The following is a 19,287-nucleotide window of genomic DNA, read 5'->3' on the forward strand; positions in this document are numbered from 1 at the left end:
CCAACCGCCTTGGCCAGCTTGAAGGTCTCAGTAGGCGCCAAATGGCTTGTCAGGCAGGCAAGAATATCTTTGAGAGGTGTCTCACTTAGCTTCGCTGGAGCAAGCAATGCCTTGGCCAGCTTGAAGATCTCAGGCCCACAGTAGCTCAGGAATGTGGCCCTTCTTTTGCTGGCATCGGTGATCCCTTGAGCCACTGCGAAGAACTCGAAGCGTTCGACGTAGTCTTCCCACGTGTGGGGCTCTGATGGCTGGAAGGGCTCCAATACCCTTGGACTCTCCATTGTCCTGTGGGCAGGGTCGTCTTCTCAGCCAGCCAGCGAGTCTTGTTCTTAGCTACAATCCGGACTCTGAGGCAGGGCTGCGTTTAACCGCTCCTCAGCATTCTGGATCCCACCTTCGTCGCCAGTTGTTGTGACGTGGGGTTTGTGATTTCAGCTCTCTTGACATAATATGCTGGAGACAGTTCTGTAGTAACACTTCTTTATTAAAGCAAACAAGACTGAGAACTGAGGAGGGGAGAGCTACATTTATAGGGACAGGGAACTAGCTAGAAAGGATACATTTTGGAGGGAACAATATCAGGCAATCACAGTCCTGCCTTTTGGAGGAAACCAATAAGACAGAGGATCCAAATACAGCAGCTTAAATGAACCAATAGTAGCTGTACCCTCTGGAACCAAAAGGCAGTTACTTTACCCTAATGCAAATACAGACAATAATAATACAGATATAAAATCCTTTGACTCAATACACAACAGGTTTCTGGACAGGGTAGGGCCCTACCAGTGCCGGATTTACGTATAAGCTAAACAAGCTATAGTTTAGGGCCGCACTCTCTTGGGGGCCCCCAAAAAAATTAAAGGAAAAAAACTGGATGTACGTTTCCAAAATATAAGATAAAAAAACAGATTATGAGTCTTTGTAAATTGTGTTTCTAAATGAACTTTTGTTATTGCCAAATGCCAATGTGATTGTGTTATTAATTTTGTTATGAATAAAAAATCATTTTAAGTTAGAACTTAATAATTATTTCACTATTAATATACTTCTTCTTAATTGTATTTCATCGTTAATATACTTCTTAATTGTATTTCAGTTCAACAATTACTTTGATAAAATGCATATTTTGTTATGTGCAAATGGTGATGATAATAATAATAATAATAATAATAATAATAATAATAATTTATTTATATCCCACCCTCCCCAGCTGAAGCCAGGCTCAGAGCGGCTAATACCTATAAGGTTCATAAATTACCATATAGCATATATTCAACACAAAAACAGTGACAATTTGTTGTTGACAAAGGACGGCTGGACATATAAAGGGCCCCATTACCTTCAGTAGCTGAGGGCCTCATCAAACCTAAATCCAGCCCTGGGCCCTACATTGCAACTCTGTTGGCGACTTGGTTCCCACCAGGGTTTGGCCTGAAGGCAAATAAAAATAACCTTGCTGAAGCTATGCATCTTTGGATCTGGTCAATGCCTGGCTGTGTGGCTGCCAGGGAGCTACAATTCATGTTTTACATTGTTCTTAGCTACGTACTCTTTGTTGATAGTTTTGATATTTCCTTTAAACTACAGTCAAGCTTTTACTGCAGTCCAGCAATAGAGAAATTTTCTTAACTAACCAAAGAAATATATGTTTGCCAACAGAAGAAAGGGGTGGGATCTAAATGCAAATACAGTGGTACCTCAGGTTACATACGCTTCAGGTTACAGACTCCGCTAACCCAGAAATAGTGCTTCAGGTTAAGAACTTTGCTTCAGGATGAGAACAGAAATTGTGCTCCGGCGGCACGGTAGCAGTGGGAGGCCCCATTAGCTAAAGTGGTGCTTCAGGTTAAGAACAGTTTCAGGTTAAGAACGGACCTCCGGAACGAATTAAGTACTTAACCTGAGGTACCACTGTAAATACAGTTTCGGCTGAGGTTCTCAGCATGTTGCACTGAAATCTGCTTCTTCAATGCGTGTGTTTTCACATTTCCAAGTTAAATTCTAACGTGACTTCTTTAAACTGTACTTGGGAAAGAGGAGGGGGCAGAAGGAGTTTGGCAGGCTGGAAGCAGCTAATACAGTGGTGCCTCGCAAGACGAAATTAATTCGTTCCGCATGTTTTTTCTTCTTGCGAGTTTTTCGTCTTGCGAAGCACGGTTTCCCATAGGAATGCATTGAAAATCAATCAATGCGTTCCTATGGAAACCGCCTTCAGACCAGGTCCGGGGACAGTCTGTCCCCCGACCACTTCTGAAGGCTGGGGGGGGGGGGGACAAGGACCTCTTCTGAAGGCCGGCGGTGGGCAAAAGTCTTTGCTCCCGATGGCCAGCATTTTAAAAGCGGTCCGGGATAGCGGGAAAGCGCAGCGCGCTTCCCTGCTATCCCGGACCGCTTTTTAAATGCTGGCGGTGGGGAGCAAAGCCTTTCGGCCCCCGCCGGCCTTCCTGGACCTCTTCTGAAGGCCGGAGGGGGGCGAAAGGCTTTGCTCCCCACCGCCAGCATTTAAAAGAGGTCCCCGGAGATTTCCCTATGGGCTTTCTTCTTGCGAAGCAAGCCCATAGGGAAATTCGTCTTGCGGAACGACTCAAAAACGGAAAACTCTTTCGTCTTGCGAGTTTTTCGTTTTGCGAGGCGTTCGTCTTGCGAGGCACCACTGTACCAGCTTCCCAGAGCAGGAGCTTTCCTTCCAATCTCCCGATCATCTTTTGGCTATCACTCTATGCAGGTTAAGTTGAGTTCTGCTCTTCCCTTCGCCCATCCTGCTGCACATTGTTCCATTTGGGTTTCTTCAAGAAGTTTGACCGCAGAGAAGAACAGGTGATGGCACAGCAAGATCAGATGTGGTTAGCAGTTTCTAGATGGCTAAAGCTTGTGGTTAGGGCTAAAGCCTATAGGCTGAGTTCTGCACACAGCTCAGGGTGTGTGTGTCCACAATGCACAGGAGTCAAGGGTGTGATGATGTGCTTCCTGTCTTTAGTCTTTGCTTTGAGAAGACAGACTTTGGCAAGGCCGGTTCATTGTCTCTCTTGGGACAGAAACCAGAGAGAAGGTGGATTTGGGGCTCCAGCCGTGGTTGCTCTTCCAGGGATACTGACTGAGCATGAAGTCTGCTGCTTTGGTGACAGGTTGGTGACCTCTCTGCTCAACTCAGATTGGAAATTTGCCATCTATCTCACATTCACACTGTATCTCTCCTTTTCACTTCCAGTCTGTCTCCAGATCCTCCTCGGGAGATCAGTCCAGGCAGGTAAAGCCAATTTCTGTTCTTTTTTCAACTTTTCTGATAGGAGACAGAAGCTCTATGGGATGTAGGAGTGTCAGATTTTGCATGATTGGGTGGATGGCGGCTAACAGATTGAGGCTGAATCCTGACAAGACAGAAGTACTGTTTTGGGGGACAGAGGGCGGGCAGGTGTGGAGGACTCCCTGGTTCTGAATGGACTCACCGCTGTCCATGGAGGCGCAGGTCAATTCTGTGTCTAGGGCAGCTGTCTACCAGCTCCATCTGGTATGCAGGATGAGACCCTCCCTGCCTGCAGACTGTCTTGCCAGAGTGGGGCATGCTCTGGTTATCTCCCACTTGGACTACTGCAATGCACTCTACATGAAGTGTATGTAACCTGAAGCGTATGTAACCTGAGGTACCACTGTATGTACAAAATACAAGCTAGCCACAAAAACTTCTCCTTCCTTAAGAATTTTTTTAATATTTGATGTCTTATCATGTTTATAATATTATATTGTGAGCCGCCCAGAGTGGCTGGGGAAACCCAGTCAGATGGGCGGGGCACAGATAATTATTAATAATAATAATAATATCCCTTAACTGTGGCAAAGAGTACAAGAGTACCCCCTGGGAGAAAGAGACACTGGAGGCATGAACTATGGGGATGCTTTGGGCTGGAGTAAGAGGATAATTTCAGACTCACATTACGGTCCCTGGAGAGACTTCATATAGGCTTCGTAGCAGCAGCAACCCTGGTGAGCTGCAGTTTCAGAAGAAATATAAATCAATCCCTATCTCATGTATACTGTTCCAAAGCTTCTCCTGCAGGGGAGGTGAATTTATTTTGAAATCCCCCCTTGAAATGAACCTGGAGCTGCTTCAGAGGGGCCCCTGAGAACATGGGGCCCTGAACACACCACTAGGCTGGCTGCCGCTTGTCTCCTAGCACTATAGGAGAAAGAGATGGGCAAGGGGACGTTTTATCCTTTCCACCACCCTGAACCTCCCCCCCTTCCCTACAAATCCTGAACAGGGCAAGGAAGCTCCTGTTGCAGCAAGAACACAACTAACTATTATTAGACATACACTGCAACATTTTGTGGCAGGCCACCCTGGTCTCCTCCCCTGCCAAACTCCCCTGCAGTCTTATGTTTTGCATTTTGAAGGGAAATGGGGAATCGCCAAATAAGTCTTGCTTCTTATTCCTTATCTGTTTATTTGCTTCTCAGGCGGCCTTCATCCTCCGTTCTTCTCTGTGTCCCCGAAGCTTGACATCTACAGCAGTGGGGAGATTGTGAACCTCACATGCTCTGCTCCTGAAAACCTTCTCATGTCGAGGGTTCTCTTTGGGAGGGACCGATGGTTGTTGTATGAGTACAGGCCCTCTTCTCCTCTGGCCTCCTTTACGTACACGAGGCGCTTGTCTCCTCAAGACAGCGGGGAGCATCTTTGCACGTACCGAGCTGCGGAATCGAGCTGGATCATCTCATCCCCAGAAAGCAGAAGGGTCAGGATTTCAGTGATGGGTGAGGCCTTAAAAAACCGCGTAGTTCTCTTGGAAGACGAAGGGGAAGGTTGCCCTAGAATGTCCCAGGTTCAATCCCCGTTGTCTCCTGGTAGGTCTGGGAAACTCTGCTGCCTGAGGACCTGGAGAGAGATGCTGCCAGTCAGTGTATACAATGCTAGCAGGACCACTGGTCTGGCATGGTTATAAGCCAGCGGGTGATGTTCTCAGATGCCAGGGTTACCTCGGAAGTGGGAACCTTGTTGATATCTGCTCAGACTGCAATGTGGATCTGTCTTTGTTTCTTGGAAGATAGCGCTGTAACCCATAGGTAAAGGTAAAGGGACCCCTGAACATTAGGTCCATTCGTGGCCGACTCTGGGGTTGCAGCGCTCATCTCGCTTTATTGGCTGAGGGAGCCGGCGTACAGCTTCCGGGTCATGTGGCCAGCAGGACTAAGCCGCTTCTGGCGAACCAGAGCAGCGCACGGAAACACCGTTTACCTTCCCACCGGAGCGGTACCTATTTATCTACTTGCTCTTTGACGTGCTTTCAAACGGCTAGGTTGGCAGGAGCAGGGACCGAGCAACGGGAGCTCAACCTGTCGCGGGGATTCGAACAGCCGACCTTCTCATCAGCAAGTCCTAGGCTCTGTGGTTTAACCCACAGGGCCCCCCCCCCGCATCCCTTGACATGAGTAGTGCAGATCCCCAAACGGGGATTAAGAGTTTAGCCAGCTAACATTTACCTTCCTGGACACTGCACATTTCCCCTGAATGTTGCGCAACACATGCTGCTGATCTTCTCCTCTCCCCTCCTGAAGTCCAAGTGGGGAATTCATGAACCCACGACTCTCTGTTGACAAACCTGCCTGGATGAACCCGATTTAGTTATGGCTTGCTGCTTAAAACCTCAGTGAGCCACAGACTCCTAATCACTTAGCCATTGTACTCATTTTCCTTTACGGACGGCTCCTGTAGCTCCTCCTCCTGCCCCGGTGCTGATAGTGGATCCTCCGTCTGGAGTGGTGAACGAAGGGGGATTCCTGCGCCTCACTTGCTCGGCCATTGGCAGCGACGCAGAGCAAAGGTTCCATTTCTACAAGGATGGGGTCAAGATTTCCTCCAGCAGTGAAGAGTCTCTGGCGGACTCCGGAGAACCCAGGAATGCCTTCTCGAACGCCTCTGCAAACACCCTGGTCCAAGTCACAGCCAGCATCCACACTGGGGGATTTGCTTGCAGGTATGAGCAGAAACTGAGCAGCCGATGGATCATGTCTCCCTGGAGCCAAACGGTGAATCTCACAGGTGAGCCATGCCCTAATATTTTACAAATATTAATTCATAACAATCCCAATTACATACTCATAATTAGAGATTTCTCCAAATCTGTGGACTTTCCAACTTCCCCTCCATGGGTCCTATTGTACACCCTCTTAACTGCATATTTTTCCACTATCCGTATTTTATATCTTCCCATCTTGTCCATAATATTAGTTACATTGCAAGTGTTATTAAAATCCTGCTAGGGTTTTCATCTGTTTACAGTGATCACCTAGATAAATTATAAATTTCCCCTTTCTTTATTGAAGTTTAGGTCTCCTTGGTTCCTGAGTCTTGCAGTCAGTTTTGCCCTTTCAGCATAGTCCAACAGTTTTATTTGCCTTTCTTCTCTGGTAGGGACATAATTTTCTTTCCATCTCTAGGCTAGCAGCATCCATGTGGCTGTTGTCGCATACATATAATGTCTTTTCTGTTCCTTTGGTATATCGGTATACCGATATACTGATATGTTTTTAACTTCACTGAATTACTGTTACTGTGTCTTCAACAACAACGGCTGCAATGGAGTCCCCCCTCTCCTTATTCATACCAACAGCCAAATCCCCTTCTTTCCTTTCTGCAGCTTGGGCACCAAATTGCTCTTCGTCACCCCTGCTATATGCACACTGGGCAATTCCACTGGTGATCCTGATGGTCCCTCTTGGTTTTTACTGCATGAGAAGGAAGAGAGGTAAGTGATGCTGGAGACTGTGGGCCTCTCATATCATTGGCCCAGTATACCTGAAGGAGCATCTCCACCTCCATCACTCAGCCCAGACACTGAGGTCCAGCTCTGAGGGCCTTCTGGCGGTTCCCTCCCTGCGAGAAGCCAAGTTACAGGAAACCAGGCAGAGGGCCTTCTCGGTGGTGGCACCCACCCTCTGGAACGTCCTCCCATCAGATGTCAAGGAAATAAACTACTATCTGAATTTTAGAAGGCATCTGAAGGCAGTCCTGTTTAGGGAAGTTTTTGATGTTTGTTGTTTGATCATGTTTTTAATATTCTGTTGGGAGCCGCCCAGAGTGGCTGGGTAACCCAAAAGGTGGGCAGGGTATACATAAATTATTATTATTATAATTATTATTATTATTACTACTACTGCTACTACTACCTATGTATGTAGAAGCCTGCTTAAGATCTTTAGGGGATGATGCTCCTCTCTATGTCATGAGAGCAGTGTTGGTTAAAAGCAACAAAACCAAGCATTTGTTTTGTCTTCCTTCGTATTGGATGTGGTTAGGATGTCGGAGGGAGCCTTGCCTGTGTCTGTCCTGTGGAACTACCAGCCTCAAGAGGTTTGTTTTCAGGACCAGCCCTGTCTCACCATCTTTCTTCTCTTTTCATTTCCACTTTGGAAGCGTTGAAATCTGAGCAGGAAAACGAGGAAGAAGCAAATTCTGAGTATGTTGAAATGTTCAGAGCCACTAGGAAGCCACAGAGGTAATGGCAACTAATGCTGGTATAACACTGATGTGATGTGTGTGTTATCTTCATGAGTTTTTATTTATTTAAAGCATTTCTTCCAAAAAGTGTTCCTAGACTGGCTGACCAAAATAACAATGGTCATGGCACACAAGGAGGAAGGGAGGAGCGAAAGAGCCAGCTCTGGCAGCAGTTCAGTTCTTAAAGTTTTGAACACAGTTGGAGGCGAAGAGCACCCACAAACCATGCAAGGAGTTTCCAGAGGGGAGGAAAACTTGAACCCAGAGCCTGGCAACCTGGAAATGCAGGAGAGACTTATCAGTCAAGAGAGGGACAACGTCCTGTTGGCTGGGAGATAAAAGGATGAAAGGCGATTGGAGGAACAGGGAGCGGGGTGTGTCCCAGGCAGAAAAAGGACCAAGAGACCGCATAGGAAGAATAATTGAATTGTAGAATTGGAAGGGACCCAGTGGATCATCTAGTCCCACCCCCCTGCAATGCAGGAATATTCAGCTGCCCCTTACGGGGATCAAACCTGCAACCTTGGCATCATCAGCACCACGCTCTAGCCAACTGAGCTATCCAGGAAGAAGGACCAAAGGGACAAGTTTGGGGGTGGCAGATAAGGAGGGGGAAATGATTGGCATGTCAGAGAGAAGGGAAGATGTCTGAAAGAGATAGTGTGGCTGGGACAGGGATAGAGCGAAGGGGCAGGGAAAGGGCTGCTGTGTGTATTCTCTGTGTAAAAAAACCGGGACAGAAATTGTGGAACCATTTAAAAACGAACCTTTGATAATACATTAACTGGCTCCCTCCCCCACAATCTCTATTTAAGGAAATAGAAACTGAGCTATGGAATTGGCTGCTACAGGATGTGGTTTAGATGCCCTTTGAAAAGAGGTACATTTGTGAAGAATATTCCGCCAGAACATTTTAGTCATGACAGCTTAGTTGATCTTCATTGTGCAGAAGCAGTCTACCTCTGAATTGCTGTGCACTGGAGATAAGGAAAAGAGGAGGGTGGCCTGTTTGTGAGTTGCCCAGGAGTGTCCAGCTGGTTGCTGTCAAAACTGGATGATGCGAACCTTCAATTTGCTCCCCAAAGCCTTGGGGGGATCATCATTCTTTGAACATGTCCCTCAATTTCCTTCTCCTTTTCAGGCCTCAGACGCCTTTTACTGCCTTGCCGCCCCCTGCTCTGCCTCAGCCCCCAATATCGCAATCATGGATGGAGAGCGGAGCCAAACCGGAGGAAGACCAGGAGGAAGGTCTCTACAACTGCATTCCCCTTCAGGGCAAGAAGAGAGCAGAACGATACAGAGATTCTGAAGAAGAATGAGCCGTCGGGGAGATTAAGATATTCAGATGGGGATTTACGACCAGGGAGATGGGGTGGAAGGGGTCAGGGAAGAGGGCAGTGTTCTGCCTTCCCCTGCCTATTCCAGCAAATGGCTTGGCTCACTTTCTGCAGCTCTTTCCTCAAGAGTCTGTCTGTCTAAAATACTTTGCCCTGTTGCCCAAGGGTGCCTCTAAGTGGCAAGATTTGCCCAGTTAGCTGCTGTTCCTCTCCCTAGATCAGGGATGGGGAACTTGTGGCTCCCTCGATGATCTTGGGATCCAGCTCCCATCAGCCCCAGCCAACATGGTCTGTCCTCGAGGGATGATAGGAATGGTTGAAGTTGTTGCCTATGCTCTTGTATCCTCAAGGTGAGATTACTGCAATGCATTATAGGTAGGGCTGCCTCTGAAGACGGTTTGGAAATTTCAGCTGGTGCAGAATTTGTGGGAATGTTCTGGGGTGCAGGAGAGGATATATTGACTAATTATATCCTTATCCAACTTGTGCTAACAAGTTCCCAAAATATCAGCAGAGTTTATAGACATTCCCCTTTAAGTTCGCAACGGTAACGTGTGCACAGGTTCGCTAGAACCTCTATAATAATTACTCTGGTAATTTCCCCTTTGTTCCCTCTTAAAATACAAGACACGACACAGTCTTCATAAAAGTATAAAAGAGTTTACTCACGTTCTGTTCACAATGTGATCCCAAAAGGCAGACAGGCTTAAAAAGGTTACATACATTTAGAATCTATCTTATAGCAAGATAGTCCCTTTGTCCTCTCTTGGCTGGGAGCCAAGAGAGCATCCTTAGATGTTTCCTCATCGAAGGAAAATGGCAGAGAGAGAGAGTGGCTGCCTGCCCTGTGCTTTTGTCATTACCTGCACAGGTGAGGCCACACCCACCTCTGGTCACATGCGGAGGAAGTCCGTCCCCAGGAAGTTTACCTGCTTGCTGGACTGACATCCCTCCCCATGTTCTAACATGTACACTCTAGGAATGTTGTCATTGACTGCTCCTGTGTTTACATCCCACAGAATTCAGCGGCCAGGTTGCTCACTGGAACAAGAGGGTTTGAACATATTGCCTCAATCCTGGTCTGATTGCACCGGATTCCGATTACAGGGAATGGCAAGACAAACTGTTAGAGTATATTGAACAGGCTAGATTAACAGAGGCAATTAGAGATCACAGTTTCAAAAAGCATGGGGAAAATGCAGAGAATACTTCACAAAACAGTGCCCTAAAAGACATACCTGGACTTGTTTCGATTAATGTCTGCAGGAAACTTTGTGGATATTTAAGTTACAATTAGAAAAATCTTAATAATTATTCATAAAGGAAACAGCTTATAAGAAGTAAATAAGGAGGCCAGATACAGGATAAAGGAAGTCTTTTATTTGTATTGTTGTATGTTATGCTTATTGTATGTTATGTTCATGTTTAATGAGGGTGGATTTCTGCATTGGGGGGCAGAGGGTTTATGTTATGTTGTAAATAAAATTTCCAATAAAAATTAAAAAAAGAAAAAATAAAGCATGCCCAGCGCACATCACTTCTCCCAAAGTCCGTCAACATGGACAGATTCTCCCCTCGCTGTGTGTGAGGTTTGGTTTAAACTGGAGAGAACGGCAGGCCTTGAACCTGTGTGGCTGTGCAGAATAAAAAGCAGCACTTCCTCACTTGGTAGACTACACTGGCCACGTCCCCAGATTCCTCTCTTCTCAGAACAACAAAACAAAACCACGGCTTCCTCCGCAGCTCCCTGCTAGTAATATTAGTCTGCTGCCCACCCTGCTTCTTGCATCAACTTTCAAAGGAACAATTGGGGTTTTGCCCATCGGCTACGGAGAAGAGGCTGCTTCTGGGCAGCCTGCCTTGGCAGTGACACCCGATATACACAGTACAGTGGTACCTCAGGTTACAAACGCTTCAGGTTACAGACTCCGCTAACCCAGAAATAGTGCTTCAGGTTAAGAACTTTGCTTCAGGATGAGAACAGAAATCGTGCTCTGGCGGCACGACAGCACGTCATCATTCAAAGGAATTCCTGTCTTTTTTATATACAGTGGTACCTCAGGTTAAGTACTTAATTCATTCCGGAGGTCCGTACTTCACCTGAAACTGTTCTTAACCTGAAGCACCACTTTAGCTAAAGGGGCCTGCTGCTGCCGCGCCACCGGAGCACGTACAGCTGAAAACGCTGGCGGCATTAAGATAAATTCAGCAGTGTAAACAAGTTTTGATGGATGCAATAATGAAACACTGAATGGCATAATTTTTGCAAAATATGCAGGGATTTGTGATATGTAAAATGAACCATGGAAAGAGAAGTCACTGATATCTTAAGGATGTAAAATGAGCATTTTAAATTGTAAAACAGAAAACGTAATAAAAATGATATACAAAAAAGAAAAGAGAAAGTGGCAGCCTTCGAGATTCACGCTAATTTTGCAGTTCTCCAGCTGAGCAACATGTGCAAAAATGCACACTTAGTAAAGTGTGCATATATTGGTGAAAATAGCATGCAGGGACACATTATGATCAGGGGAAATTGCTTTGCAAGGATGTGCAGGAAAAGCAAAATTGCACAGGCAGGTATGTCTGCTAGGAGATAATCCTTCTAAGATGCTGCTCAGTTTTTATGAAAATTAAAAAATAAATAAATCACAAACTGATGTGTCAGTGTGGAGAACTGAGAGTGGAAAAAGGAGAGACTGAAAGGGACAAATCCACCCATTGCTTCACACGGGACCTGCCCTCTCCACTTCTGGGCCATCTCTTTCCTGCACAGCCTCGTGGTGGCTTTGTTGAGGATGGAAGAGAAGATCGCTGTAGAGGACTTCTTCGTCTTTTGCCGAGATGGGATCGTCCTTCAGCGTTGGTTCGGAGGGAGTCACAGTCGGTGGGGAGGCAATGGTGGCATAGGTGACGTCTGAGCTCTGAGGATGGAGAGGGAAACTGAGGGTGACCCACGGCTTTGACTGGACATAACCATCCAGGGGTCCTTGACCTTTTTTTTTTTTTTTTTTTTTGGCCTTACCTTAGTTTGTGGGGTGGGGGATAAGGGCTGTAGCTGAGTGGCATGGTATCTGCACTGCATGCAACAGCTCCCAGGTTTGATCCCTGATGGTATTGTCAGGTAGACTCCAGTCTGAAACCCTCAAGAGCCACTACCAATCAATGCAGATAATACTGAGCTAGGCTGACCAATCGCCTGACTCAGTATAAAGGAGCTTCTTGTGTTCCTTTGTCCATGGATGGCCAATTTAGCAGTTATAGCCACAAGAGGTTCATGAGGTTTTTTTTGGTTTTGGTTTCCATTCAAGTGGCCATCCCCACTCCTGGCTGTAGCTAATTCTCTAAGGACAGCTACACACTTGTTTACTTTCTCACCTGGACGGAAGACCAATCATTACAATTCCTAAGCTTCTTTGAAAGCGATCCTGACCCGTAAAACTGGTTTCAGTAAGAGGATGGACTCATTTCCCGAGCTCAGATGGAAGCAAAATGCAAACCTAAACCTTTCTACTCACTTTGACCTGAAAGTCTGTCTTTTGGGGTACCAACAACCCAAACATGTCTTGACTTGTTTCCTCCTTGCTTTCCTTTGTCTCAGATGCTAGCTGATATTTTGATGTGCCCAAGGCAAAAAGAACTAGAGAGAGAGAGAAAGGGAGCGAAAAGTTAAAAGTATGGTTATGCACCATCCTAATCTCTGATCTGTGAGATTCTCCACAAATTCCTGCACTGATCCAGGACTCTGTTTCCTTGGAACGAAGGTCAGCAGAGACTGTGGTGTCTCTAGGGTATATTGTTTTATTTACACACATAAACAACCAGAGCATAGGATGGAAGGTATCATAGCACTGACATCCCAGTAGATCTTGCTTCCCCATTAGCTTTCCAGGACAGCCCCCAAACCCCGAGCAAACATGTCTCTCTCTTAGAGATGGGAAAGCCTGGGAAAAACCCAGAAAAATTGGGTCCCCACCCCCAATTTTTCTGCTCCCCCCCCCCCCGGGCCTTTCTCCAGCTTCCAGCTCTCACACAACTCTGCCTATTGTTCTCCTATGTAGGTAGGTAAGGAGCTGGAAGAAAAGCCAACCCATCTATTCTATGACACAGAGCGTCTTTTTTCATTATGCTAAATCGTGGTACTTAACTAGCCAGCCCAAGTCACTAACTTAACAAAGTGGGCTGGTTTCCACTTACAGATTGTATTATTATGGGATTTTTAATAGCAGTGCATAGTTAATCTATGGAACTAGGCCCAACAGGAGTTCTTCTGGGGTTTAAGTTGGATGGTCCAAAGGGCCCATCACTTACTGCCTTTCTTTCTCCAACAATAGTAAGCGAACAAGACCGCCAGGATCAGAAGTAGACTAGCCCACCATGCATGCCCCATTGATGTAGCAGATGAATCTGGCAACTGAGCTGTGAAGATAAAAAATAAAGGAGCGGGGATGTCCTTAGAAACACACTAACAGGCTTCCTCTTGAAAATTTAAGACAAGTACATAACACAATGTTGAAAGCAAGTCTTTAAATAAATTATTTATTATTATTATTATTATTATTATTATTATTATTATTATTACCCTGCCCATCTGGCTGGGTTTCCCCAGCCACTCTGGGCGCCATCCAACAAAAAATTCAAAATACATTAAAATGTCAGACATTAAAAACTTCCCTAAACAGGGCTGCCTTCAGATGTCTTCTAAAAGTCAGATAGTTGCTTATTTCCTTGATGTCTGATGGGACGGTGTTCCACAGGGTGGGTGCCACCACTGAGAAGACCCTCTGCTTGCTTCCCTGTAACTCTGCTTCTCGCAATGAGGGAACTGCCAGAAGGCCCTCAGCGATGGACCCCAGTGTCCGGGCTGAACGATGGGGGTGGAGACGCTCCTTCAGCTATACTGTACCGAGGCCGTTTAGGGCTTTCAAGGTCAGCACCAACACTTTGAATTGTGCTCGGAAACGTACTGGGAGCCAATGTAGGTCTTTCAAGACCGGTGTTATATGGTCCTGGTGGCCGCTCCCAGTCACCAGTCTAGCAGCCGCATTCTGGATTAGTTGTAGTTTCCGGGTCACCTTCAAAGGTAGCCCCACGTAGAGCACATTGCAGTAGTCCAATATGTAATATTTTACATATTTCCAATAAAAATTGGCAAAGGGTGTTTAAGGAGATAACAGAAATCACTGGGTTAAAGCTGACCAAAATTCCAGAGGTAGCATTATTATCAATTTATGGTGGGGTGGAAGGTTCACAGGCTAGGAAGGACTTGGTCACAAATTTATTGACAGCTGCATGAATTATTATAGCTAGGAAGTGGAAGGGGCAAGCAGAATATAAAATGGAAGAATGGGATAAAGAGGTGTGGGATATAGCTATGAATGATAAATTAACATGTGCTATTAAGGTAAGACAGGGAATATGCAGGGAATATGCAGGGAATATCTCCTCAAATGATTTTGAGGAGATATGGAGGGTGTTTGTAGAATTTGTACTCTTAAAACGGAAAGGGGTCAAACCATTGCAAGAGGCGTTGGAATTTTGGGAGATTTGAGAGTTACATTGGAATGGTCACAGTGGAGGGGTGCACATTTTGTTCTTATTTATTTATGATTATTACTTTGTCAAAATATAAATAAGTAAGTAAGTAGGAAAGGAAGGAAGGAAGGAAGGAAGGAAGGAAGGAAGGAAGGAAGGAAGGGGCTGGAAGTCGCAGCAAAGAACAGCATTGTTCCCACCCCTTGCTCTTTTCCCTCCATCCTTCAGTCTTGGAGTTCAAACACAATACCCACAAGAGGACTGCCCCACTTCTAATGTGGGCTCTGTGTTCCCGGTGGGGCATGGCTCACCTGTGAGATTCACCGTTTGGCTCCAGGGAGACATGATCCATCGGCTGCTCAGTTTCTGCTCATACCTGCATGCAAATCCCCCAGTGTGGATGCTGGCTGTGACTTGGACCAGGGTGTTTGCAGAGGTGTTCGAGAAGGCATTCCTCGGTTCTCCGGAGGCCACCAGAGACTCTTCAGTGCTGGAGGAAATCTTGACCCCATCCTTGTAGAAATGGAACCTTTGCTCTGCGTCGCTGCCAATGGCCGAGCAAGTGAGGCGCAGGAATCCCCCTTCGTTCACCACTCCAGACGGAGGATCCACTGTCAGCACCGGGGCAGGAGGAGGAGCTACAGGTGCTGTCCGTAAAGGAAAATGAGTACAATGGCTAAGTGATTAGGAGTCTGTGGCTCACTGAGGTTTTAAGGGGCAAGCCATAACTAAATCGGGTTCATCCAGGCAGGTTTGTCAACAGAGAGTCGTGGGTTCATGAATTCCCCACTTGGACTTCAGGAGGGGAGAGGAGAAGATCAGCAGCATGTGTTGCGCAACATTCAGGGGAAATGTGCAGTGTCCAGGAAGGTAAATGTTAGCTGTCTAAACTCTTAATCCCCATTTGGGGATCTGTACTACTCATGTCAAGGGACGCGGGTGGCGCTGTGGGTTAAACCACAGAGCCTTGGACTTGCCGATCAGAAGGTTGGCGGTTCGAATCCCCACGACGGGGTGAGCTCCCGTTCCTCGGTCCCTGCTCCTGCCAACCTAGCAGTTTGAAAGCACATCAAAGTGCAAGCAGATAAATAGGTACCGCTCCGGTGGGAAGGTAAATGGCGTTTCCGTGTGCTGCTCTGGTTCGCCAGAGGCGGCTTAGTCATGCTGGCCACATGACCCAGAAGCTGTACGCCGGCTCCCTCGGCCAATAAAGCGAGATGAGCGCCCCAACCCCAGAGTCGGCCTCGACTGGACCTAATGGTCAGGGTCCCTTTACTTTTACCTTACTACTCATGTCATGTGTAAGCCATCACATCCCCTAAATTGCCCTATGAGTCTCCACTGGTACAATAGAGGGGTCTCCCCACTTCAGACCTTCTCCATCTGTCAATGGTCTGAGGGTGGTGATCCCTTTGACAGCACATGTACTAAAATTGGAATGATACAGGGAAGATTAGCATGGCCCCAACTCAAGGATGACACGTAAATGTGTGAAGCGTTCCCTATTTTTTCAGGGCTATATATTTTTTAATAAGGACTGGGGGGAAATTGTAATATATTTGACAGAACACTGGAAACGGTTAAAAACATTATCAAGATTGAAATAACAATTGCAATGTGAAAAGAAATATAGGAGAAAATAGCGTTTTATGGAGGATAATATGATTTGCAGTGAAAAGATTATTTGTGGACTCCACAAAAGGGAGGGTGGCAGTCTGAGAATTCTATATTTTTTTTATTTGATTTTTTTTCTGTGAATGTAAAACCAAATTGTAAAACCAATAAAAATTATTATTAAAAAAGTAAATGGTATGAGGGTGATGTGTCAGAGCTTTGCAGCATGCCCCCAGGCCCCTTGTATGGTTTCTTACTCATAAGAAGTATTAATGCTTGACTATGGGTTACAGCCCTATCTTCCAAGAAACAAAGACAGACCCACATTGCAGTCTGAGAAGATTTCAACAAGGTTCCCACTTCCGAGGTAACCCTGGCATCTGAGAACGTCACCCGCTGCCTTATAACCACGTCAGACCAGTGGTTCTGCTAGCATTGTATACACTGACTGGCAGCATCTCTCTCCAGGTCCTCAGGCAGGAGAGTTTCCCAGACCCACCAGGAGACAACGGGGATTGAACCTGGGACATTCTAGGGCAGCCTTCCCCTTCGTCTTCCAAGAGAACTACGCGTTTTTTTAAGGCCTCACCCATCACTGAAATCCTGATACTTCTGCTTTCTGGGGATGAGATATTCTGGCTTGATTCTGCAGCTCGGTACATGCAAAGATGCTCCCCGCTGTCTTGAGGAGACAAGCGCCTCGTGTATGTAAAGGAGGCCAGAGGAGATGGGGGCATGTAGACATGCAACGGCCATTGGTCCTTCTTAAAGAGAACCCTTGACATGAGAAGGTTTTCAGGAGCAGAGCATGTGAGGTTCACAATCTCCCCACTGCTGTAGGTGTCAAGCTTCGGGGACACAGAGAAGAACGGAGGACGAAGATGGCCTGAGAAGCAAATAAACAGATAAGGAATAAGAAACAAGCCTTGTTTGAAAACGTAAGCCCACCCAAGTTTGGCAGGGCAGGAGACCAGGGTGACCTGCCACAAAATGTTGCAGTGTATGTCTAATAATAGTTAGTTGTGTTCTTCCTGCAACAGGAGCCTCCTTGTCCTGTTCAGGATTTGTAGGGAAGGGGGGAGTTTCAGGGTGGGGGAAAGGAAAAAACATCCCCCCGACCTTCTCCTTCTCCTATAGTGGTAGGAGACAAGGGGCAGCCAGCCTAGTGGTGTGTTCAGGGCCCCATGTTCTCAGGGGCCCCTCTGAAGCAGCTCCAGGTTCATTTCAAGGGGTGATTTCAAAATAAATTCACCTCCCCTGCAGGAGACGCTTTGGAACAGTATACATGAGATATGGATTGATTTATATTTCTTCTGAAACTGCAGCTCACCAAGGTTGCTGCTGGTACGATGCTTATAGGAAGTATCTCCAGGGACCATAATGTGAGTCTGAAATTGTCCTCTTAATCCAGCCCAAAGCATCCCCATAGTTCATGCCTCCAGTGTCTCTTTCTCCCAGGGGGTACTCTTGTACTCTTTGCCACAGTTAAGGGATATTATTATTATTATTTATTAATTATCTGTACCCCGCCCATCTGGCTGGGTTTCCCCAGCCACTCTGGGTGGCTCACAATATAATATTATAAACATGATAAGACATCAAATATTAAAAAATTTCTTAAGCAAGGTGCCTTCAGGTGTCTTCTAGAAGTCAGGTAGTTGTTTATTTCCTAGTGGGTGCCACTACCAAGAAGGCCCTCTGCCTTCTAATGATATGAAGTAGCCAAACTTTACTCACCAGGGATGGAAACCTCAATGTGGTTACTCCGTTCAGACAGTTGTCCTGCACTGTTTTCTTCCAAATAGGCACAGACAAATGTTTTCTTTATTTCCTGAAATTCTGCAGTTATTTCCAGGGTATTATTGAGCTGTTCTTGGGGTCTAGTGTAATTACCATCTGCTTTCAATTCATAAAAGAAGAACTTGGCCGCCAGCTTCCCTTCCGGGTGGGAGCATTTCATTGTGATCCGTTGTCCCTGGAGAAAGGTCTGTCTTGGAGGGATAATGGACAGCTCTGGAGCTGGTGGAGGCAGAACTGCATTGGGGAAAGGGAAGAAGTGCAAGGGGGAAATGCCATTCAGCCCCTTCCTTAAGCTATTCTCCTGTATTCCCTCACCCATGAATTTTTTTTAATGAGTTGTTGGTTCAAAGAGAATGTTCCTCACCAGCAATCAACACCACCACCTTGGTGAAGACCAGAATATTCCTCAAGGGCTGTTTCCCGCCACGTAAGCAAAGGCTTTCACAGTTCTTCAACCTTGGCCCCCGGATTTTGTTGAACTACAACTTCTGCTAAGTTGGCAGGGGATGATGGGAGTTGTAGAGCAGCAACAATATCTGCGCCCCCCAAGACTGAAGAACTGCTTAAAATAACCCTGCCCCTTTGCTACATCACATTAAAGCTCATCTTCACAACAGACTTGAATCTTCAGTATTGTACTCTGTTGGCTTCCCCTAGGAACTATGATGGAGGCAGTTTTCTGACTATGCTGAGAGATCTTGGCCAGAGCTCCTTTGTTCTCTCTCACAGTTACAGCTACCAAAATGGCTCAACTTCGATTACTGCTGGGGATTGACTACCCCATTCCATCCTTTACTCCAATGCCTCTTAAACTCAGAATCAGATTTTGAAAATCTCTCTCTCCTCCCTTCTCCCCTTCCCCAACAATGTGATGTCACAGCACTAAAAAATTCCCTAAACAGGGTTGCCTTCAGATGTCTTCTAAAAGTCAGATAGTTGTTTATTTCCTTGACATCTGATTGGAGGGCATTCCACAGGGCGGGCGCCACTACCAAGAAGGCCCTCTGCCTGGTTCCCTGTAACCTCACTCCTCACAGGGAGGGAACTGCCAGAAGGCCCTCAGACCTGGACCTCTGTGTCTGGGCTGAACGATGGAGGTGGAGACGCTCCTTCAGATATACTGGACCGAGACCGTTTAGGGCTTTAAAGGTCAGCACCAACACTTTGAATTGTGCGCGGAAACGTACTGGGAGCCAATGTAGGTCTTTCAAGACCAGTGTTATATGGTTTTGGTGGCCTCTCCCAGTCACCAGTCTAGCTGCCCCCAGGCCCCTTGTATGGTTTCTTACTCATGAGAAGTATTAATGCTTGACTATGGGTTACAGCGCTATCTTCCAAGAAACAAAGACAGACCCACATTGCAGTCTGAGAAGATATCAACAAGGTTCCCACTTCCGAGGTAACCCTGGCATCTGAGAACGTCACCCGCTGCCTTATAACCACGTCAGACCAGTGGTTCTGCTAGCATTGTATACACTGACTGGCAGCATCTCTCTCCAGGTCCTC

At 46.4% G+C, this 19,287-nt stretch overlaps 2 protein-coding genes across 3 annotated transcripts in view; one reads left to right on the top strand and one right to left on the bottom strand.

Annotated features, from left to right (window-relative positions):
• The first annotated feature begins 4,355 nt into the window (after nucleotides 1-4,355).
• The window catches only part of LOC310746925 (uncharacterized protein), a 68,784-nt gene continuing 53,852 nt past the window's right edge, over nucleotides 4,356-19,287 (top strand). Inside the window, exons 1-5 of one of the 2 annotated variants that reach the window (XM_083581179.1) lie at nucleotides 4,357-4,752; nucleotides 5,711-6,037; nucleotides 6,636-6,743; nucleotides 7,412-7,493; nucleotides 8,637-9,200. In XM_083581179.1, the coding sequence (XP_083437305.1) occupies nucleotides 4,557-4,752; nucleotides 5,711-6,037; nucleotides 6,636-6,743; nucleotides 7,412-7,493; nucleotides 8,637-8,814 (891 nt within the window). In that variant the 5' untranslated portion in view covers nucleotides 4,357-4,556 and the 3' untranslated portion in view covers nucleotides 8,815-9,200. Of the gene's footprint in view, nucleotides 4,753-5,710; nucleotides 6,038-6,635; nucleotides 6,744-7,411; nucleotides 7,494-8,636; nucleotides 9,201-19,287 lie in introns of those variants that run through there. The other variant, XM_083581180.1, reaches the window with a different exon arrangement.
• The window catches only part of LOC310746833 (Fc receptor-like protein 5), a 29,374-nt gene continuing 21,093 nt past the window's right edge, over nucleotides 11,007-19,287 (bottom strand). The window contains exons 7-10 of the mRNA XM_083580985.1: nucleotides 14,679-15,014; nucleotides 13,144-13,251; nucleotides 12,351-12,472; nucleotides 11,007-11,756 (exon numbers count right to left, since the gene is read on the bottom strand). Coding sequence (XP_083437111.1) covers nucleotides 11,559-11,756; nucleotides 12,351-12,472; nucleotides 13,144-13,251; nucleotides 14,679-15,014 — 764 coding nt within the window. The 3' untranslated portion in view covers nucleotides 11,007-11,558. The remainder of the gene's footprint in view (nucleotides 11,757-12,350; nucleotides 12,473-13,143; nucleotides 13,252-14,678; nucleotides 15,015-19,287) is intronic.

This window comes from Podarcis filfolensis (assembly GCF_964270895.1).
Source record: "Podarcis filfolensis genome assembly, chromosome: 13".
NCBI lineage: Eukaryota > Metazoa > Chordata > Lepidosauria > Squamata > Lacertidae > Podarcis > Podarcis filfolensis.